We start from the raw sequence: 22,585 nt of genomic DNA, 5'->3' as shown, positions 1-22,585 counted from the left end.
GTAAGCGCTGAGGTCATAATGGCTTGCTGAGCAATGACAACCTATTGCTCATCTGTCTGAGACCGATCAGACCCCTAGTATCCTCTCTCTCTCTCACTCTCTCACTCACACACACACACAGCTGCTCTAAAAACAATTACAGCTAAAGGCCAGGACACATGATCAAAGGGCCTCCCTTTACGAGGCTGTACCCTTTCCTACAGACGGTAGAGTTGAACAGTTTGATGAACACGATGGCATCAGGCTGCCACTGAACAACCACTGAGAACAGTGAATACGACCAGCGCGGCCAACCCTCCAAGAGTCCAACAATTCCCAGTGTCCTCCTACCCCAGAATAACCTTTGTTGTCGTCCTTGGATGGATGGTGGGGCTGGGAGAGGGGCCGTCACAGCTGGAAGCCACACAGATGCCCTCTGGCTGTCTGGTCCAAAACACCACGCTTTTTCACAACAGCATTTCTGCACACAATTCCCAGGGAAAGGGAGACCGATTCTCAAAGTTTGGCAGTTTTTTTTGTGTGCATGCCCAAGTTCCCCAAAAGCTAGTCTGGATTGTGTGTCTGTTCAGGACTCTACACTAACGATGGCCCGAGGCCAGTAAAAAGTAACGTTGGGACAGTGAAACTAGCAACTCACTGTCCAGATCGGGCCACTGCAAATTATTGATTGGAAAAAAAAACTCTTTGTTTTGCTATCTGCTAAATGCATAAATAACTTTGCAGCTCGTGGGGCGCCCAGTTGGCAAATCAAGAGTTGAGTAGTGAGTGACGAGTGGTTGTCAAATTGTAATTCTCTAATCTCGATACATGTTTTAACAACTGGCGCGAGACAATAAAGTGAAGATGGCAGCAAAGGAGAGCTACGAGCTCAAACGGAAGCAACTTTTTTTATGGAACTAAGATGCCGTGTCGTCTGTCGTATGTTCCCTTCTAAAGCAGACATAAGTGGATCTTTTTATAAAGGCACCGACAATATAATCGAAAACAATCCCTGACCAGCCATGCTAATAGCAGACAGCACCTGGTTTGCGTGACAGCTAAGCGGGTGTTTGACAATCCATCTTCCGGGCGGTTGACCATGCTGGTCAGGAATTTAAATGTAGATGCCCATCGCATTGTGTTATTGCATGACTTATAACAACGACATATTACGTTATTAAGACGGAACGTTCTCCTCGTTCCCCCGGGCTATTTGAACTGCAGCAGAAGAATGGTGTCGATTTGGGTACTCAGTATCGTACTGATGAAATGCTATGGAAGCTTTTATATATTAGCATTGAGGGACCAGAGGTTTCACAGTTTCAGCCAGACAGAGTTGTGCAGAGAGGCTGTCAGCAGGGAAGAGAGCACGTCATGTTCGAGGTTAAAAGTCAATAGTTTTGCTGACTATTACCTTTTTATTTTTTATTACTAGAAATGTGATTTAATTTTTGTTATTTAGATATCTAGGATGTGTTTAATAAATGGTTAAACATGTTTACAGAATAATATAACTTCTAAGTCTTCATTTTTTTGTAGCAATGATAAATTACAACTTTTGGGGGCCAGTAAAAGTTGTCATGGGGCCAGTAAGTTTCAAACAATGTTAACGTTGAGCCCTGACTGTTGACCGTCCCACAGGCACGACGGGACAGACTCTTCCACAGACTCTGGTGACGTCCAGGTGGTGTTGAACAGCTTCCACAGCAAGATCATCAAAGTCAGGGTGAGCCCTCCGTCCTCTCCCAGAGCGGCCTAGCCCCCATGTGTCCTGTGTCACTCTCACCGTGTCGCTCTCACCGCGTCGCTCTCACCGTGTCACGCCTCATTTCTTTGGTCCCACCGCAGGTACAGAAAAAGCCTGACAAAATCAACGAGGACCTGCTAAGCGACGTTGCAGAGAGCCAGGGGATATGGGACTCTCTAACCAGGTGAGTGTCCTCGTATGCGCACACTCGCGCTACTTCTAGTGGCCGAGTGTGTGTGTGCAGTGGTGGTGAGCGTGTGTGTGTGTGTGTGTGTGCAGTGAGGGGTGAGTGTGTGCAGTGAGGGGTGTGTGTGTGTGCAGTGGTGGTGAGTGTGTGTGTGTGTGTGTGTGGTGGTGAGTGTGTGTGTTTGCAGTGAGGGGAGAGGGATATGATTGGCCCTGGTCACTGATCCACTGTGGTTTTTAGGAAAACTCGAACGTCCGTGGGATCCAGACTGCAGTATTACTCTGTAAGGTCTAGTCATGCAAATAATATGTGCATCTGTAGGCGTAGGTATGTGTGTATCCGCGCATGCTTGTGTGTGTGTGTGTTTTTCCCAAGCACCTTCTAACCGTGTGCCTGTCTGTCTCTTCATTTAATGCTTGCTGTGTGGAGTGTTTGGAGCACTTTAGAGAAAAGGTAGGCAGAGCATTGCAGACCAACCAGTTTGACCGTGTTTACTGGCATGGTGTGTGTGTGTTGTTGTTGTTCCTGGAAGGGGGATTCTTCATGCTCACCCTTTCCAGCTCACGATCATTTCTAACGGTCATAGTTTCCACCAAGTTCACTATTTATTTGAAATCTGCCACAGGAGTGCAGACTCTGCAACATCACGTGGACATCGGGGACAGTGCCTCTGGACTGGCAGACCGGGGTGGTGGTTCCCCTCTTTAAAAAGGGGGACCGGAGGGTGTGCTCCAACTTTAGGGGGATCACACTCCTCAGCCTCCCTGGGAAAGTCTATTCAGGGGTCCTGGAGAGGAGGGTCCGTCGGATTGTCGAACCTCGGATTCAGGAGGAGCAATGTGGTTTTCGTCCTGGCCGTGGAACAGTGGACCAGCTCTATACCCTCCGCGGAGTCCTGGAGGGTACATGGGAGTTCGCCCAACCAGTCTACACATGTTTTGTGGATTTGGAAAAGGCGTTCGACCGTGTCCCTCGGCTCATGTGGGGGGTGCTCCGAGAGTACGGGGTACCGGATTTCCTGATCGGGGCTGTCCGGTCCCTGTACGACCGGTGCCACAGTTTGGTCCGCATTGCCGGTAGTAAGTCGAACTTGTTTCCGGTGAGGGTTGGACTCCGCCAGGGCTGCCCTATGTCACCGATTCTGTTCATTACCTATATGGACAGAATTTCTAGGCGCAGCCAGGGTGTTGAGGGGGTCCGGTTTGGTGACCTCAGGATCGGGTCGCTGCTTTTTGCGGATGATGTGGTCCTGTTGGCTTCATCGGGCCGTGACCTTCAGCTCTCACTGGAGCGGTTCGCAACCGAATGTGAAGCGGCTGGGATGCGAATCAGCACCTCCAAATCTGAGGCCATGGTAATCGACCGGAAAAGGGTGGAGTGCCATCTCCGGGTCGGGGAGGAGATCCTGAACCAAGCGGAGGAGTTCAAGTATCTCAGGGTCTTGTTCACGAGTGAGGGAAGAATGGAGCGCGAGGTCGACAGGCGGATCGGTGCGGCGTCCGCAGTGATGCGGGCTCTGCATCGGTCCGTCGAGGTGAAGAAGGAGCAGAGTCGAAAGGCGAAGCTCTCTATTTACCAGTCGATCTACGTTCCTACCCTCGCCTATGGTCACGAACTATGGGTAGTGACCGAAAGAACGAGATCGCGAATACAAGCGGCCGAAATGAGCTTTCTCCGTAGGGTGTCCGGGCTCTCCCTTAGAGATAGGGTGAGAAGCTCGGTCATCCGGGAGGGGCTCAGAGTAGAACCGCTGCTCCTCCGCGTCGAGAGGAGCCAGCTGAGGTGGCTCGGGCATCTGATTAGGATGCCTCCTGGACGCCTCCCTGGTGAGGTGTTCCGGGCACGTCCCACTGGGAAGAGGCCCCGGGGAAGACCCAGGACACGCTGGAGGGACTATGTCTCTCAGCTGGCCTGGGAACGACTTGGGGTCCCCCAGGAAGAGCTGGCGGTGGCCGGGGGGAGGGAAGTCTGGGCCTCCCTGCTTAGGTTGCTGCCCCCGCGACCCGATCCCCGGACAAGCGGCAGATGACGACGACGACGATCTGCCACAGGAATACTAGACTCTGTTAAGTTGGGACTTTTCAATAAATATCTTCCCATTCTATTAGATGCTTTCTAAGTGGAACTAAGCGTAAACACATTCCACTTAGTTGGACTTGGTTGGAGGATGAGCTGTCGAGACAGAGAGCTGGCTCCACCTGTGCAGGTTCTGTGGGGTTCTGCTTGATGGTCTGGCCTGGCCCAGCCAAGGTCCTTCCAGGGGTCTGGATGATGTGGCGCATGTCGGCCAAGCGGCCTCTCACCTGACTGCTAAAGCTGCTTATCTGGGGTCCTGTCAGAGCGCCCCAGATGGCATGATGTGGCCCCTCACAAGAGGGCTCCCCGTCATCCCTCTGTCGTGACAGGCTCAGGCGTGGGAGGGAGGGAGGCGGGGGGGGCAGGTAGTCACCCCGGCAGCAGGCTCTCTCTAGCAGGGAGGACCATGTTGCCAGCCTCTGCACAGCCTCTCAACCCCTGATAATGAGACTGAGACTGGGGGTTGGGGGGGGGGGAGAGAAAGGGGAGAAAAAATGGAAATGGAAGCAGGGATGGAGCTATTGCAAGGCTAAGTGCCGTGTGCCTGCCTAAAATCAGAAATGGAGAGAGAATTGAGTCCATGTGAGCCGAAGTGAGGCAGAGCATGAGGACAGATCCAGGCACTGGTGTGGTGAGGGGGGGGGGGGGGGGGGGGGGGGGGGGGGGGGCAGACAGGGAAAGGCTGAATGCTCTGTTCCACCTCTCTATTAGCCACCATGGTCTCTGCTGGAGCCCCAGGGCCCAGGGCCTTGCTCCACTCTGCTCCTCTTGATTGAATATGGGAGAGCCACTGCAGTCATCAGCAGTCTGCTAAAGACAAGGGCACGCAGCTGGACTGCTGAGAAGCCTGCCCCCAAGCCCCACAGGCCCCACTGGGACCCAACATGTGCCATGGTACAAGATCTATTGCCTCTGGACAGGGCTTAGTGGGGGCATGAATGTGTCCTGGGTCCCTGGGAGTTTATGCAGACAAAACACAAGTGATTTATTACCCTATGACTCATCTGCCCAAACGTGATCTTGATCAAATTTAGACTGAATTCGGTGCCTGGTTTCGACACTGAAGGGTCTGGCAGATTGAAAAGCACCTGGATGCAGCCTGTGGACCTGCAGTACAAGACGGCATGATCCTACTGTACTATCCTTAATCATCCCTCTGCACCTGTGTTTTAGCAATTTGATGACTGTGTCCAAAATCAATCTGCCATCCGCAGCCGATGGGGGAGGAACTGGAGCCGTGGGTTTGGAGCTCGTATTTGATTAGCAGCTTTTCATTTGATATGGGTCGAGCCAAACAGAAGGGCTTCTGTAGAAGTTCCAGCTGCCTTCCCCGTGTCTCCGCTGTAATGACTTGATCACGCCAGCGTCCTGGAGTAGAGCCAACAGGAGAACCCACACATCCCGCTGTCGAACCACACAAAGCCCCACAACAGTGGCGACGTGCGCTCCATAACTCGTCCTGACAAACTTCTCCATTTTCTAATGCATGGGTTTGTTCAAAAATGTTCCTTGTGTCATCAGTTAAACTCAGTGCTTCTGCCTGAGGGGCCTTAGGGGCGCGATGGCTCAGCTGTGATGTAGAGGCTTCTGTCTGAGGACCCCTCTGCATCAATCAGCAGGGAGCGGCCGCAACACCAGCGGGCTTATGTAACTCCCGATCCTTTACAGCATCGCGGGGGGTTCCGGTTCAGACGATGGAGACAAGAAGAAGGAAGATGTGCTCAACATCTTCTCCGTGGCCTCCGGTCACCTGTATGAGCGCTTCCTGAGGTGGGTTAGCGAGCGCGCGTGCGCACACACACACGCACGCACACTGTTGGTCTGAAGCCTCAGCTTTCCTCTTGCCTTTTATTAGCCCTGCTCCTCTGAGATCCACCCACCCCCCTCCTCCCCTCTCCTCCCTCCACCTCTCTGTTCCAGAATAATGATGCTGTCCGTCCTGCGGCACACCAGAACCCCCATCAAGTTCTGGTTCCTCCAGAATTACCTCTCTCCTTCCTTCAAGGTAAGCACCCAGCGGCGTGACTCCATGCAAACTTTGTGCCTTCCCTGCCTGGTGGTGATAACTTTCTCCTGGCTGCACCGCGACCCCTGGGACACAGATGTGTTTGTGAAGAGGGATGAAAGGAACTGTGGGATGCCTTTCTCCTGTGTGATAGTCTGCCTTTTTTATCTCCTCCTCCTCCTATAGGGATGAGTCTATATACATGAACGCCTACTAGTCCCCTCAAATGTCTCAGAAATAATAGAAAAGAGCCACGGGCGAAAGGGAGTATTAGCAAAACACTATACGTTTACATTTCACTGTTTATGAAGTATTCCACAAGATGATAAGAAATATTCGATACCCCGAGGGCCTTTTTGGGAACTTCTCCGCTCGTGAAATATCCATACATGTTTTATTTATGCATCGGGATGGCTGTTCTCAGCGTTTTAGTTGCAAATTGAACCATGTTTTTCAAACGCGACAGTCTCACTTTATGGCGAGCCGAGGAGATTCGAGATGGGAGAAGTGAAAAAGCGTTTAGCCTTTTTTCTTCTGAATGTTTTCCTGTGTGTGTTCAGGAGTCCATCCCCCACATGGCTGCGGTGTATGGCTTCCAGTATGAGCTGGTGCAGTACAAGTGGCCCCGCTGGCTCCACCAGCAGACTGAGAAGCAACGCCTCATCTGGGGCTACAAGATCCTCTTCCTGGACGTCCTCTTCCCCCTCGCTGTGGACAAGATCATCTTTGTGGATGCCGACCAGGTACGCAGTCCCTCCTGACCTGTTTTTTTGCGAAAACATTTGCGGTCGCAAAAAGGCCCAATTTTGGCCTCAGGTGTCAAGTTAGCGTCAGACGGGAGACTGACAGGACTGACTGACGTGCCCGTGAATGAACAACGGGTCAGTTGTGGAAGGACATTGTAGAGGGAGTGTTTCTGGTGAAGACCCATGGCCATAGAATGGTTTTAAACCCAGGTTTCTTTTCTCTTCTTCACAGATTGTGCGCGCAGATCTGACGGAGCTGAGGGATTTGAACCTGGAGGGCGCCCCCTATGGGTACACCCCGTTCTGCGACAGTCGGACAGAGATGGAGGGCTACCGCTTCTGGAAGACGGGCTACTGGGCCTCCCACCTGGGGCACAGGAAGTACCACATCAGGTACCAAAGTCCTGCTTCATCCCGTTTACAAACTAGACTGCAAGGACAAATGGTTTCTGTATCAGTGATGATCCATATTGTATTGTCTTCATCTGTTTGCTATACATGTCATTTTTCAGCTCCAATATAATATTTTTCAGACGTTGCCATAGAGTATAGAGAATAATACGTTTTGCCCTGATTTATTCAGCGGAATAAATGCATAAAATATTCTCTAGCAGACAGTGAGTGACTCCTTTGAGTACTTTGTTTACTCTTGATTCAGGACATTCATCATGTCTTCGCTGGCTACATAGACATACTTGTACATACTTGCTACAGAGTGAGACCGTACCATTGCATCAGCTTTTCACAAAATTTTATTTATTTTTATACTTCCGACTCATGAAAATATGTATTCCGTCACCACGGCTACAGCTCCTCTGGAGTGCTTCAATTTCCTTTTCTTTGAAAGTGCATGTGTGCTTTTCATCGCTGAACAGTACATGGAATTCAATCAAGCATTCAGAAAGCCTTTCTCAGCTACAACACAACAAAGAAACAGGAAGTTTTCCACATATCCACCAAACATCTCCTTTCTTGACCATTCGAATGGCACACTTGAGTATTTTAGGTAGAAGGACGAGATGGATTGATGGTGTAGGTGTGTGGCGCTGGATGCTGGCTCCTTTTTTAAGTGGCTTAACCAGCAGGGTACTGCCAGGGGGAGGAACAGACCAGGTAGCCCCAGCCTGGCAGTCTGCTCCTGGGTCCGGACCGCTGCCTGAGATGGAGGCCTGCCCTCCAGCCTCCGGTGCTCTGGCCAGTAGGACATCAGGAGGATTTTTATCGGACACTAGCAGGCAACACAGCCGCATGGGCGGGAGGAGTGGAAGAGAGGGGTCTCTCTCTGTCTCTGTCCATCTCTCTCTGAAAATCTCTCTCTCTTTCTCTCTGTGCATCTCTCTCTATCCATCTCTCTTTCTCTCTCATGCACAGCTACATGTGCAGCTACAGACGAGGAGAGTGGCAGGGAAGGGGGGGGTGACCTAAAGAGCTCCTTCTGTCTTTATCTTTTTGCTTCTGTATCTCTCTCCGTCTGGCTCTCTCTTCTTTCTCTTTGTCTATTTCTCTTTCTCTATCTCTCATAGTCTGTCGTTCTCTCCTAATCTCTTTCTCTCGCGTACACACATACATCCACACGTGGCTAAGAGTGTGTGGACAGACATGGTCTGTGATGCCAGTCCTGCGACATTAACTTCACTGTACCACAGGGTGCATTACCATCATGCTACAGCTCCCATGCTTATGTGGCGGCATGGGACATTTATCTTCATTTCACGCCAGGCTGAGTTCCCTCTGGGTTCAACCATTCCTGAGCTAGTGTTGGGAACTGTAACTGTGCTCTCTCTCTCTGTCTCTGTCTCTATCTCTCTCTCTGTCTCTCTCTCTCTCTCTCTCTCTGTCTCTATCTGTCTCTCTCTCTGTCTCTCTCTCTGTCTTTCTCTCTGTCTCTCTCTCTGTCTCTGTCTCTCTGTCTCTCTCTCTGTCTCTCTCTCTGTCTCTGTCTCTCTCTCTGTCTCTCTCTCTGTCTCTCTTCCATGTGCCTCCAGTGCTCTCTATGTGGTTGATCTGAAGAAGTTCCGGAAGATAGCAGCAGGGGACAGACTGCGTGGTCAGTACCAAGCCCTGAGCCAGGACCCCAACAGTCTATCTAACCTGGACCAGGTGAGAGATGCCAACGATCAACTCTGAGATGTACTGGATTATCCCAAAAGGGCACCATGGTTGTTGCCCGCCCTTTGGGACGATGAACGATGAAAAGTGTATTAAGGTTTTGCAGCCAAAGGCTACATCACTGTATTTCTTGTTATCATGAATACCTCAATGAATGACTGGTTGCTGATCCAATCCCCCGATCCCATCCTGGTAGGACCTACCAAACAACATGATCCACCAGGTGGCCATCAAGTCCTTGCCCCAGGAGTGGCTTTGGTGCGAGACCTGGTGTGACAACACCTCCAAGGCCACTGCCAAGACCATCGACCTGGTAGGTTCCTCCTCAGCCCATCTCTGACAGGTTCCTCCTAACTGATTAACACCAGTCACATACTATACAACACTGTATCCAGGTCCTCACGGGAGTCTAATTCTTGCTGATAGTTATGGGCTCACACAGTCAAGAATAGACCATGCTCATTTACACTCTCACCTCCAACACTGCGCCAACAAGCTGCTCTCTGCTTTCCTGCTTCTGGAACCTTCTAACTCCCTGGTAGAGTGCTTGCAGTCAGCCGACATACCCAGTTAACTACAGCCAAACGGCTCTGACCAAAAACACTGCCACGACTTGTTCCGAGTAAAATAGTGTGTGTACACATACTGAACTTTGTATGTCTGTGTTTCAAATGCTTTTGGTTCTGCTATTCTATTTACTAGTTATCCTCTTACACATACTGTTCTGTCATGCTCCTTGTTAGCGATAGTGCTGCCTGCCTGTAATATTGTTTGTCTATGTACCCTTCATGGAAGGAGAACCTCCATTCAGCAGAGCTATAGCATCTGGAATAAATGTGCAGTATTACTGAGTTGAAGAAGTGGTTTAAGTGAATTAGTGTTCCTGTCAGAAATGAAGCACAGTTTACATTTACATTTATTCATTTAGCAGACGCTTTTATCCAAAGCGACTTCCAAGAGAGAGCTTTACAAAGTGCATAGGTCACTGATAATAACAACAAGATAGCCCCACAGCATTGCGGGTAGTCAAAAACAAGAAGTACATATTGTGAACAACCAAAAAATAGTGCTAAAGGGAAGAAACCATAAGAGCATGTAGTTAAACAAGTTAAAAATGACACAACATTAATCTCTAAGTGCAGGTGTACCTGTAAGAAAGCAATAAAAAAAAAAAAAAAAAAAAAATAGGATTAACTAAAATAGAATACAACAGTTTAAATCAGCTACCACTAACCAACAAGAGCAACAGTCTAAGCAAGAGTCATTGTGATCCTTGAGGAAACTAGCGTTGGGTTCAGCAAACCATTCTTAAGTACCATTGTACTCCCGGAACAAGTGCGTCTTGAGCCTTCTCTTGAAGGTGGAGAGACAGTCCGTGTCTCTGATGGAGGTGGGGAGTTGATTCCACCACTGGGGGGCCAGGCAGGAGAAGAGCTTGTGCTGGGACCGGGCGGTCTTGAGAGGTGGGACCACCAGGCGGTTGTCTGAAGAAGACCGTAGGTGGCGGGTGGGGGTGTAAGGCTGCAGGAGAGACTTGATGTAGTCGGGCGCAGTCCCGTTCACTGCTCGGAAGGTCAGTACCAGGGTCTTGAATCTGATGCGGGCCGTTATGGGTAGCCAGTGGAGAGAGATGAGGAGCGGGGTAACATGGGAGCGTCTGGGTAGATTGTAGACCAGGCGGGCCGCTGCGTTCTGAATCCTCTGAAGAGGGCGGGTTGCACATGATGGGAGACCGGCGAGTTGCAGTAGTCCAACTTGGAGAGGACAAGTGCTTGGACAAGCAGCTGGGTGTAGTGCTCAGACAGGTATCTCCTGATCTTCCGGATGTTGTAGAGGGTGAATCTGCACGACCGGGAGACCGCAGCAATGTGGGCCGTGAGGGAGAGCTCGTCATCCATGGTAACCCCAAGGTTCCTGGCAGAGGATGAGGGGGTCACCGTCGCAGATCCCAGGGTGATTGAGAGGTCGTGGGAGATGGAGGGTTTGGCCGGGATGATGAGAAGTTCCGTTTTGGCAAGGTTCAGCTGGAGGTGGTGCTCAGTCATCCAGGCGGAGATGTCTGCGAGGCAGGCCTCAATCCTAGCTGAGATCCCCGGATCGGTCGGAGGGAACGACAGGTACAGCTGCGTGTCGTCAGCGTAGCAGTGGTAGGAGAAGCCATGGGAGGTGATGATTGGTCCAAATGAGGTGGTGTACAGAGAGAAGAGGAGGGGTCCAAGGATGGAGCCCTGTGGGACACCAGTGGAGAGCTGGCGAGGGCCTGACAGTTTGCCTCCAGTTTAGTACGATAATGTCTTCATATACTCCTTCGTACTCATATCTATAAAATATGTTTATAATTCCAATTCAGTCATGCAATCCCTTGGTTTGGCCTACTTTATTGAAAATTCTCTCAGCTTCCTTAATGTCTGTTATCCATGAACATTATGTTCAACATTCCTCTGCTGAAAGCAGTAATTCCAGGTTGATAATGGCGTTGAGGAAATGGAGACACTGGTAATATTTTCTCAATTTCCTAAACTAATTCTGAGCGTGGACTCAAGCAATGGAGCAAGTATTTGCTGTGGAAATATTGGACAGGCTCTAACAGCCTGGAAAGTAAAGACTTTCTCCATCTCGGCTAGGGGACATTTGTGGGCTTCTCTGCACCAGGAGACACAGACTAATGTCACTTTAATGGAGCAGGAAATCAGATCAGCTTTAAATGGTTGCTACAGACACTCTGAAGAAATGGTCTGGGTTGTTGTGAGGTTGCTGCGGTGGTGCCATGACTGATGTCTGTGTCTGCCTTCTCTGCTGCAGTGCAATAACCCCAAGACCAAGGAGCCGAAGCTAACGGCAGCGGCCCGGATCGTGCCTGAGTGGGTGGAGTATGACAACGAGATCAAACGGTTACTGAGACAGGTGCAGGAGCAGAGGGCCCAGAGTCACACAGGACCCCCCTCTCAAGAGGAGAAAGGTCAGTCAAGTTGAACGTTTCATTAACCTTGTCTACTGTCATATAGGACAGGATCAACATGATGCATTCCAGGGGCAAATCTAGGTTCCCACTTTTGGGGGGACTAAGCCCCTAGATAAAACCTTTTTTTTTTTTCTGTGACCCAGCAAAACTAGGGGGGTCTGGGGGCATGTTCCCCCAGAAGAAATGTTTGAAAATATCCTTTTAAATTGTGTCCTTTAGTGGGGTTTAGGAAGAGAAATTAACACATTTATATTTAAAATATTAAAGGAAAAATAAAAAAATAATAATTTATTATTATTTTTTTATAAAAAACATTTGGGGGGCTAATGAAACTTTTGGGGGGGCTCCAGCCAAAATAGGGCTAGATACGCCCATGAAGCATTCTAAACCTCGTAGTTTTGCTTTTATGGCAAAATCACTCATGTCTACTTCTTACAGCAGCCGGTTTGTTTTTACTTTAGATTTTTATCTCATATTATATTATTATCAGGCAACTGCTGGTAAATGTTAGTTTGAAATATGGAACATACAAAAGCTAACATTGTCTCCTTGGTTATAAATATACTTTAAAGCCAATTTTCACTGAAGGACATGTAACAAGAATCTGCGTTGGTGTCTCGCTTGTTCACCTTCCAGGGAGCCTACGGGACGAGCTGTAGCATCCTCCCCCAGGATGAAGAAGGTCTTCCTGTGAAGCTTGAAGAACGCCACCGCACAAAGATGTACATTTCACTTAGATTGAAGGGCGTTCTGGAATGTTTCCACTTGGGAATTGGGTACATTTTTGCTGAAACACAAAGAAGGAACACAATTGCATTCTCTCCCCATAATTTTAAATATTTTGCAATAAATAAATATACACAAGTGAAGGGTAGCCTGGTGGCAGAAACATGACAATTCTCATTCATTCCTGTTAATTCACAGAAACCCTGATGGAAATGTTCCCATTGTGAAATATCCTGGAACTGTACAAACCCATTTTCCATAAAACTGGCCAATAAATATTAAACCTCCTCTTTCAGAAGAGGAGGACCGAGAAACATATTGCATATTTTAAAAGTCATGTCGATTTCAATTAATGGGCATCCATGTCTTATGACAGCATGTGATGTACTTTTTCCTGCTGTAGATGCACACTACATGTAGTACATTAGATGGCTATATGGCCTTATTAGAGATTAGGTATGAATGAGAAGCAGCAGGAATATTGCAGGCCTATATAGGCCATGATAAGTGAAAACTGGAGTTGGTGATGGCAATGATTGCACTGAGACTGTAGTGTATGCAAAATAAATCAAATAGGCACATTCCTAAAATGAACAGCCATCACATTGCCATTTGAAATGATCAGGAAACGTAATTGTATTTTAATTTAATGTGCAATTCTACATAATGTATCTGCACACCTTAGAAGGCTTTGGAGATGGAGCCTAGTGCATTGGATTTGATCAGTTGATTTGTAAGATGCACTCCTGCTGCTTGAGGTTTTTCATCAGTTTGGTGCCTTGGTTATTGTACAAATCAGCATTTTACATATTATTTTCTTGCACTACTCACAAGTACGTTAAGGACTTATTTCTGTGCTTTGTGATAAAAATCTTGCTGTATTGGAGCTACTGTAATCACTAAATATAACATGGTCAGACCCCCCCCCCCCCCCCCCCCCCCCCAAGATGTCTGGATTGGATGAGTGCTCAACCCACCAACCATGTCTCTCTCACCTCGTCGCTCTCTCGCTCTCTCTCTGCCTGCCAAGTGAGTCTGTGTGCGCAAGTCATGTTCACCTTAGAATCACAAAGGGATCTCAGTATATGGAAGCAAATCGGTGTTTTGAAAGGCATTGAATACCTAATATAAAATGTAAACACCACCAAATGTGTTCGTTTGGAATTCACCTTTTTAAAATTGAAATATGAATTCATTTCAATGTAAAAAATAAAAATCAGATCCAAAAATCCAAGGTGAATTTCCAAACTTTGAATTTTTGGATCAGAATTTCAGTTTTACATTTAAATAAATTAATATTCCAATTTTAAAGAGGTGAATTCAAAACCAACATATTCAGTGGTGTTTAAATTTCAATATTAAGGAAATTCAAAACATGTCACAGATTTGCCTCCATATTAGTAGTTCCTTATGCAAAAGGTACAGTAAGTATAGGATTTGATAGGTTACTGATTTTGTTTACAGGCTGTGTTCGTGTTGGTCAAAGTATGTTTCACTTGTCAAGACTGATTTTGTAATGCCTTGAAATGCACAATAAAACTGCTTGTATCTCAGGAATGAAGTAGGTGTTAATCCATGTTTAGATATGTTGGGCCATGTTTCTGCCTTAACAGCTAATCAAGAAATGAAAACCAGAAGTTTTATCAGCTCTTAAGTGTCCAGAGAATGTTTGTCATTGTTCCCATCATGTCAGGGTGAATAAAATGTATCTTTGCTACCAAAGTTTGTCAACACCGTTTCTATGCCAGTATGATTGATTGCACTTGAAAAGGTATGTTCATAAGACATTCTACAGTTACATAAGATGTCAAACCTATTAATCAAATGTGATTTTTGAATAATACCTTAACAGATTCTGAATGAAACTCATTGAATAAATATCATGGATCTGTTATCAAGTAGGTATAAATAGATCTTTATTTACAATTCAGAATAACTCCATTCATAGAAAAATAATAATGTAACTATGTACACTTTGCTTTTACGAATGGAATTTCAGTGTTGTCTTCCACCAGTTGTAGAACATTTCATTGGAATTTATCGAGGCCTCCCAATTGTAAGATCCCAGAATAGTGAGAATACTTCACAGTTCAATATTTTTTTTTGTTTGTTTTGAAACATAGAATCCCAAATACTGGAACCATAATACATCTTTATTGTGCTCAAAAAGTCACAGTTGTCTTCACGTCTCCTGAAACGACCCGGCATGCTGTTTCGCAAGCTCCTTCCCTGACAGGCTTGTGAGACCATGAAGAGCTCCAGCCACACTGAACAGAGCTCACACATCAGGCGGCTCAGTTGTAGTTGAATTTGAAGTTGAACGGCCCAGATCCAAAGGGGTTGAAGCCGCCCTGGTAGCTGTTGAAGCCTCCATGGAAGTTCTGGTGGTGATGACCCCCTCCTTGCTGGCTATGTGGATCCATGGGGTCTTCTCCCTGGTCAAACTTGCTCCTCATCTCTGCACAGAGACACAGGAGCGCCCACGTATAAAGGCAAGGAATTTTAAAAAAGGTACATTTAACAGCTGTCTTGACTAGCATCAATTGGATGACTTCCCGGGGAGAAACCAGACATCTGCAGTAATAGGTCAGGGGAAGACCTGACCAGCACCTGGCTGCCAGGCAGTGCTGTGTGTACGCACCTGGGTCAGTGAGAACCTCCTTGGCCTGAGCGATGTCTATGAACTTCTTCTCTGCTTTCTTCTTTTCCTCCTCGCCCTGGAAGTTGTCTGGGTGCCACTGCTGCGCCAGCTTCCTGTAGGCTTTGATGATTTCCTTCTTCTGGGCGGATCTGGGATAGTGACACACACTAGGTTATATGATTGCGACCCTTTATTTCCCATCGTTCCTGTAGATCATATGTAGATGCTCCGCTTCTCAAGAAATGACTGAGCAGCAACTGGATAGCATCAGGAATTAAACATATTTCTATCTATTGAGCATTTACATCCCAGGATTTATCCTTATCCAAAGTTTTCTCAAAACACTGTTAATCCTGTTGTTTGGAAGTTCTCTAGGCAAACAGATGTGCCGTCTTGGGCAGTGCATCTTCATTGTACCGTCCATTATAAACACTGGTACCAACCCTGTCCTGCAGCAGAGCTAGCCGGTAACCCACCTCTTGACACCCAGGATCTTGTAGTAGTCTCTCTTCTGGGACTGTTTGAGCAGTCGCTGGGCTTTCTCCAGACCCTCCATGATCTGACGGTCGTTCTCGCTGTGCTCCTTGGCAGCCTCAAAGTCCCTGACAGCTGCAGAGAAGCAAACATGATGAAACATCTCCATGTGTCACGTGTGTTTTGTGCCTTTACAGGAGAATCAAACTGCCCCTGAAGAAACACACAAGGCTTGGCCAAGGATCTGACGGCTCAGCGGCAACTACTGCTAAATAAAAACAGCGCGAATACGATTCATCATGAACAAATTCATGAAAAAGGAACCAATTCCCCAAAGTTTTCCGTTTTGCATCTACACAGTTCATCACGTCATAGTTCTGACCCCCGTCAGAAATCACAACTCCGACCATGTTTCGTTCCTACATCGTACAGAGCCGTCAGAGCGGATGGAGTGTGTGTGTGATCAGGGCTGGCTCTCTGTGGGGGGGTGCAGATGTGCGTGAGGAGTAAAAAGAGATGGTGTTTACAAGACCCTGTGGGGCTGTGACAGTTTAAAAGCCCACGTGACGGCTGACGCTCCCACCTCCCACTGCTGTGTTCACGCCTAAGCAGATAAAGTGCCTTAATGACAATTTACTGGTGCCCAACCCCGTCAACATACCACCCAGCCTGCCTGCCTGCCTGCCTGCCTGCCTGCCAGCCTGCCAGCCTGCCTGCCTGCCTGCCTGCCTTCCTGCCTGCCTGCCTGCCTGCCTGCCTGCCTGCCAGCCTGCCAGCCTGCCAGCCTGCCTGCCTGCCTGCCAGCCTGCCAGCCTGCCAGCCTACCTGCCTGCCTGCCTGCCAGCCTGCCAGCCTACCTGCCTGCCTGCCTGCCTGTCTGCCGCAGGGGACAGGGAGCCATGGTGAGGCTTCTCTGGCCAAACCCCCCCCATGGCATGAGCTTCCTGCCCGGGAACATCTCTTACAGACACATTTGCGGTCTCTATTTATACCCTGCGCACATGCACGCACACGTGCGCACATTCACAACCACCACACTTGTGCGAAGTGCTGGAAGGGACAATAAAACAATCTAATCTCTGCTCTAGACTCTCAGATCTGTGCTCTAATCGACACTGTTGTGCCACATTAATGACGCCAAGCTAGTATGTGTTTGTCTCCACAGTTTCACACCTTTGTTAAGCCTGTACAAGGCTGGAGCGTCTAATTAAGGATTGTTCTTTCTCTTTATTTACCATTTGCAATGTACTCAGATGGCTCACTGGGCATCATTCCGTTTACAGCTTAACAGTTCCTGTTCCATTATGCTAAATAATGCTCTAGACAAGAAAAAATCCCAAAGTAGTTGAATGTTGGGAGCTAACGGACCATAGCAATAAGACAACAGTAATAAATAGATGGCGATCGGTATCCTGACTATGGATATGCATTAGGCCAGTGACTCAAGCTGTGGTCTGCAACAGAAGGGAATACAAAAACCAATGGAAACAGGCTAAAGGACTGTGTGTGTGTGTGTGTGTGTGTGTGTGTTGGCACTGCCACCATGGAATGGCTACCAGGTTGATTAACGAGCTGCTGTGCTTAACGGCAGCCTCCCAGGCAGGGCAGCTGTATATCAGGGCAGGTTGTGCATACTCCTACTGTTGCCCAGGACAACAGGAAAATTGCCTCCCTCTGCATTTAAAGTCACATTGCATCACTTTTAAAACAGCGGCAATGTTTTTTTTTTTTTTTGGTCAAGAGAGGAGAGATAGGGGCACAATATACTAAAACTTCAAATAAATGTCTACTCAGAAGTGTGCAATTTTGTCTGGTTCCGTTTTTGGATACCACATATTTGTGTAAGACAGAGGGATGCCATGTTATATTGTGAGATTTCAGGCAACAGTGATTTGACCATACGGTTGCAATCATGTCCTGTCAACGCAGCTTGATGGGAGGGAGAAAAAAGAGAACAAAAAAGTTCTCCGTGGTTTTGGTGGGAAAATACTGCCCTCTATATCCGGGTACATGCTATGAGCTGTTCAAAAACGCTTGGCATCTCAAACACGGCGCCACCAGGAAACACTGTGTCGGAACACGGACATGATCACTCCTGAGGTCGACCTGGCGACAACCACTCCTCACCTTCTTCGTACTGCTCGTCTTGGATGTAGGCTTCGGCTCTGCCCTTTAACGCGTTGACGTTCTGAGGGTCCGACTTGAGGACCTCGCTGCACACCTTGATGGCTCTCGCCGCCTGCTGATCCTGGGACGGACAGACAGAGCAGAGACAAGAGGCTGGGTGACATCATCAAACAACCCATCTACTGTCCACCCCAAGCAGCCTAGAGCAGGCCGGAGAGCCCTGGGGTTCTGTGTCCACACAGCCGAGGGTGAGGGCCGCACGGATCCTACCTGGGCCAGACAGTGGCAGATGCGCTCCTTGGCGTGCAGGGAGTACTGCTGCACGTTAGGCTCGGTCTTCATCACCGTCTCGTACTTACTCACGGCATCGCCGTATCTATGGAGGAGGAGGCACAGCTGACGCACTGTTCTTATGCAACGGACACTGATACACCCACTGATGTTACGACCACCCCCCCCCCCAAGTCCCGCCTCATCCATGGCGCTCTTCAACAGCGGATGACGCTGGCTGGGATGTTTGGAGACGGGTGAATCACACAGCAGCTATTCTATAAACGCTGTCCGGCAGGAAGTGTTGTATGTGGGTGACTCAGGCGAAACCAAAAATACACACACACACAAAAAAACATCATTTCTCACCTCTGCTGGTCGATGAGCTCCTCCGCAGACTGGATCTGTTTATTGAGCTTCTTCACCTGCTTGTAGTGACCGTAGCACAGCTTGTGATCCGGGTCCAGTTTCAGACACTCTCGTACCTCGCTGGAAACACACAGGCGCTAGGGTTGGTTCCACAAAAACACACTTTCATCCGATTGATCTAAGTCAGAGTTGAGTGAGGAGCAGCCCCTGCCCAGCGAGCCTTACGTGAGGGACATCTCGTGGTCTCCCAGGCTGTAGTAGATGGTGCTCAGTTTGTAGAAGGCCTCCGTGTTGTCGTTCCTCAGTTTGGACGTGGCCTTCAGGTCGCTGATGGCCTTGCCCATCTCCCCCAGCTGGATGAAGCACTCCGTTCGCAGCTCCCGAGCGTTGACGTCCCACACGCATGTCTGGACACGCGCAGAAGCACACACGGCTTCCTGGTTCAGCTAACATGTCAAATTTGAACGGCAGGAAACGTCGGCAGTTCAGACCGACTCACCTCTATGATGGTGTCCAGCTGTGCGGCGGCGGTGAGGAAATCCCGACGGTTAAAGTCAGTCTGAGCCTGAACCACCATACGCTGGATCTCATCAGATTTGGTCAGCTGACTATTGGCCTCCATCTGGTCTTTGCTACTGGGGTTGGACTTCAGCTGGAAAACACACAGACAACAGGCTCACATGAACATGGTCGAGTCGTTTTGTTGCATAGACGTTAGTAAAAAAATATGTTCCTATTCCTACAGCCATTATTACTGACTGCTCATAAAAACATAGAGAACGACGGCTGCTCTACCGTAAATAAACAAAACCTATTTTTGCCAGTCCCTTTTCTGCTCCTTGCATACTAATGCACAACCTCCATCAGGGAGTAGTCTTCCTCATCACTCTGCTCATCATCTTCATGATGGCAGGCTCGGTTAATGGAACATCCTTAACAAATAGACTTGGCTCTCCTATGATGCTTTCCTGCTGGCTCAGCCCTGGGAGGCCAGTGGGTAGAGGGGATGCATAAGAGTGCCAGAGTAATAACCAGCTGAAGCAGCAGGAAAAGGATGTACCGTACCTCTGGCCAGACCCCTCAACATCCTCCCAAAACAATGCAATAGAAAAAACTGTAACAGTCTCAATGCATATTGCGCAGTGAACATCACAACTCCCCAACACACAAACACACGTCACCACCAGTACCGCTCTGGATAGCATGACAGCTACCCATCAATTACAACCTCGAACAATATCCCAACTTTTACCAGCACCTTGAATAGAGAAACAACAACAAAAGCATAAACAGCTGATGGGAGGTATTCAAATGTTGATGTCGTTCCTCCCCTTGTTGTCCAGTGAGTGTTCCAGCAGCCTGGAGCGACCCTGTCAGAGATGGCCCAGGGCTGCACCTCACCGAGAGCACACAGGGCCTCACCTCACCCAGAGCACCCAGAGCACCCAGGGCCTCACCTCACCCAGAGCACCCAGAGCACCCAGGGCCTCACCTCACCCAGAGCAACCAGAGCACCCAGAGCACCCAGGGCCTCACCTCACCCAGAGCACCCAGAGCACCCAGGGCCTCACCTCACCCAGAGCAACCAGAGCACCCAGAGCACCCAGGGCCTCACCTCACCCAGAGCACCCAGGGCCTCACCTCACCCAGAGCACCCAGAGCACCCAGGGCCTCACCTCACCCAGGGCACCCAGGGCCTCACCTCACCCAGAGCACCCAGGGCCTCACCTCACCCAGAGCACCCAGAGCACCCAGGGCCTCACCTCACCCAGAGCACCCAGGGCCTCACCTCACCCAGGGCACCCAGAGCACCCAGGGCCTCACCTCACCCAGGGCACCCAGGGCAGCCTGGCAGCAGGTCCCACCACTGATAGAACTACTGAAACATTTCTGCTTTGTGTTCTACTTGATAGGCCCACTAGGGTATACTGTTCCCCCTAATGGAGTCAAACAAGGGCATTCATGACTTCTGGCAGCGCCAGGGTGGAAAAGAACGGTAATATGATTGGAAAACGGAGCAGCCAATTTCCATCCTGATCCTTAATGGGCACCTGGAAACTGTCCCTGGTGACTAGCTGAAGAGGTGCCTACCCATGTAATTATCAGAGTCAAGTTTGAAAATGGCCTAAAGATGGTGATTAATCTTTTTTTTCCATGTTTGAATGTATTTTTTATACCACTGCTAATTGATATCCCATTATAAACCATTCTGTATAACGACTGAATGAGAACATTTCAGAGTTATTTCACTGACATCCTTAAAGAAAGTTGAGCACTATGATCACTCAAACTTTCAGCCTAGCAAACGTTAAACCACAAGCCTGGAGCGTTTGCATAGATTTGAACACTGTGTAGCAGTTATCTAACTGTAATGTGAATACAGGACCATGTTTTCCGCAGTTCAACACTGCCACCTCCTGGCGATTCACCCCACAATACAAGACAGGGAATCCTGATGCGCAGTTTCGCTTTCTGACACCCAGCTGCAGTATTTGCCCTGGCCACGCTCTCCCTCAGACTTAAGCAGCACTCACCACTTTCTTAAAGTCGCTCTCAGCTTCATCCAACCTTCCCTGCTTCAGCAACATGTTGCCTCTCTGAAGCCTTGCCTGTTGGAAAGATGCGTCTCCCAGTTATTTACATGTATTCATTTAGCAGACGCTTTCATCCAAAGCGACTTCCAAGAGAGAGCTTTACAAAGTGCATAGGTCACTGATAATAACAACAAGATAGCCCCAAAGCATTGAGGGTAGCCAAAAACAAGAAGCACACATTGTGAACAACCAAAACATGAGTGCCAAAGGGAAGAACCATAAGAGCATGTAGTTGTTATGATGCACAACATGTTCTTACAATGCTGCCTTATCCTGCCATCAAGCAGTTGAGCATGTTTATATGCAATGAATAATGTCACTCACAGATGTGAAGTCTGGTTTGAGTTCTATGACTCTGCTGAGATCTGGCAGGGCAGACTTAGACTTGCCCATGGCCAGGAAAACTGTAGCTCTCCTGTAGTAGGCCATGTAGTTTTGGGGATCTCCATCTGGACACGGATAAGTGATATATCCAATTTAGTACATTTAAAGTCAACACATTTAAAAGAAAACATTTTATCAGAGCAGTTAGTTGGTCAGAGTGACCCTGAATCGTTGTTGTAGATGGACACTGACCAACAGCTGCATGGAAGTGTGATAGTGCGTCAGCCAACTGTCCAGCAGCTAGCAGTTTCTTTCCCATCTCAAGGTGGTTCTCCACGCTGCCATCCTTGTCGCTTCTTACACCTGAGAAGCCATGAATAATGTTTACGTTAACAGCCGTTCTCGTCTGTGTTTATTTGAGTAGGGAAATCTGAAACCTTTTTTAAGCACGCGTGTTGTCATTGAAGCTTGTCAAGAGTAGGCTACACGTCGTCAACAATGTAACTAGTCTAACTCGTTCCCCTACACCCAGCCCAGCCTGCTCCACTAACAGCTGCTCTTGGGCCACACTTGGGTGCCTGCAATACAGGTTGGGGAACCACGTGCTAGATACACCCAAAAACAGCATGTTACAGAAACATTTAATCCCGTCTGTGAACGTCAAACCCAGCAGATTGCTAGCCAAGACAGCCAAATACAAATGATGTTTCAAGCTTCAGTGTGCAGTGTGCCTAGCAACATAAGAAGCTAGTACCTAGCTAGACCAAGTTAACTTGTGGTTAAAGTCCATGATTTGTGTGCTTACCTTCATATCGCAGGTCTATCAAAACAAGAACAAAAGGAATGTAATTAAAGATTTTGCGAGCGATTGGATTTATGGAAACCATAGCGAATCAATCTTGTACGAAAACAAACAATATCGTTTCTATTAATAATGTATTTAGCATTGAAAGTAGATAACTTTCCGAACCATTACAGAACCACAGTTGACAGTCCCATAACTGGATGACAGTTTTGCAAGCTAATCAACCAGAGCTAACTGAGGCTACTCCACACTACCGGTCGTGGGTGGCTCTGATTGGATGAATTAGATGAAACTACGCCCACTACGTTTCCCTCAACAGAGAGCAGCCACGGCAGCAGAACCTCGCCGCGTGTCGTTGTGTGAGGCGCTAGAAAAAGTTAACATTCTGTATCTCAAGGGTGTGTCTATCATGGTCATGTATATGGCAGGCCGTTAATCTGACCC

At 48.4% G+C, this 22,585-nt stretch overlaps 2 protein-coding genes across 4 annotated transcripts in view; one reads left to right on the top strand and one right to left on the bottom strand.

The window, feature by feature from the left end:
- Positions 1-14,250, top strand: part of uggt2 (UDP-glucose glycoprotein glucosyltransferase 2) — a 34,932-nt gene extending 20,682 nt beyond the window's left edge. For 2 of the 3 annotated variants that reach the window (XM_047046799.1, XM_047046800.1), the window contains exons 31-40: positions 1,621-1,705; positions 1,828-1,910; positions 5,658-5,759; positions 5,910-5,994; positions 6,555-6,737; positions 6,973-7,133; positions 8,726-8,840; positions 9,046-9,162; positions 11,652-11,808; positions 12,448-14,250. In XM_047046799.1, the coding sequence (XP_046902755.1) occupies positions 1,621-1,705; positions 1,828-1,910; positions 5,658-5,759; positions 5,910-5,994; positions 6,555-6,737; positions 6,973-7,133; positions 8,726-8,840; positions 9,046-9,162; positions 11,652-11,808; positions 12,448-12,470 (1,111 nt within the window). In that variant the 3' untranslated portion in view covers positions 12,471-14,250. Of the gene's footprint in view, positions 1-1,620; positions 1,706-1,827; positions 1,911-2,153; positions 2,601-5,657; positions 5,760-5,909; positions 5,995-6,554; positions 6,738-6,972; positions 7,134-8,725; positions 8,841-9,045; positions 9,163-11,651; positions 11,809-12,447 lie in introns of those variants that run through there. The other variant, XM_047046801.1, reaches the window with a different exon arrangement.
- A 186-nt stretch (positions 14,251-14,436) lies between these two features.
- On the bottom strand, positions 14,437-22,406 carry dnajc3a (DnaJ (Hsp40) homolog, subfamily C, member 3a). Its single transcript, XM_047047553.1, has 12 exons — positions 22,142-22,406; positions 21,589-21,699; positions 21,337-21,461; positions 20,953-21,027; positions 18,918-19,070; positions 18,644-18,825; positions 18,419-18,538; positions 18,050-18,155; positions 17,780-17,900; positions 15,655-15,787; positions 15,179-15,327; positions 14,437-14,995 (listed from the first exon to the last, which is right to left on the bottom strand). The coding sequence occupies exons 1-12, from the start codon at positions 22,221-22,223 to the stop codon at positions 14,832-14,834; spliced, it is 1,521 nt and encodes a 506-aa protein (XP_046903509.1). The 5' UTR covers positions 22,224-22,406; the 3' UTR covers positions 14,437-14,831.
- Positions 22,407-22,585: the final 179 nt, after the last annotated feature.

This window comes from Hypomesus transpacificus, chromosome 23 (assembly GCF_021917145.1).
Source record: "Hypomesus transpacificus isolate Combined female chromosome 23, fHypTra1, whole genome shotgun sequence".
In the NCBI taxonomy this organism is placed as follows: Eukaryota; Metazoa; Chordata; class Actinopteri; order Osmeriformes; family Osmeridae; genus Hypomesus; species Hypomesus transpacificus.
The sequence above is the reverse complement of the archived record's forward strand: the minus strand, read 5'-3'. Positions and strand labels throughout refer to the sequence as shown.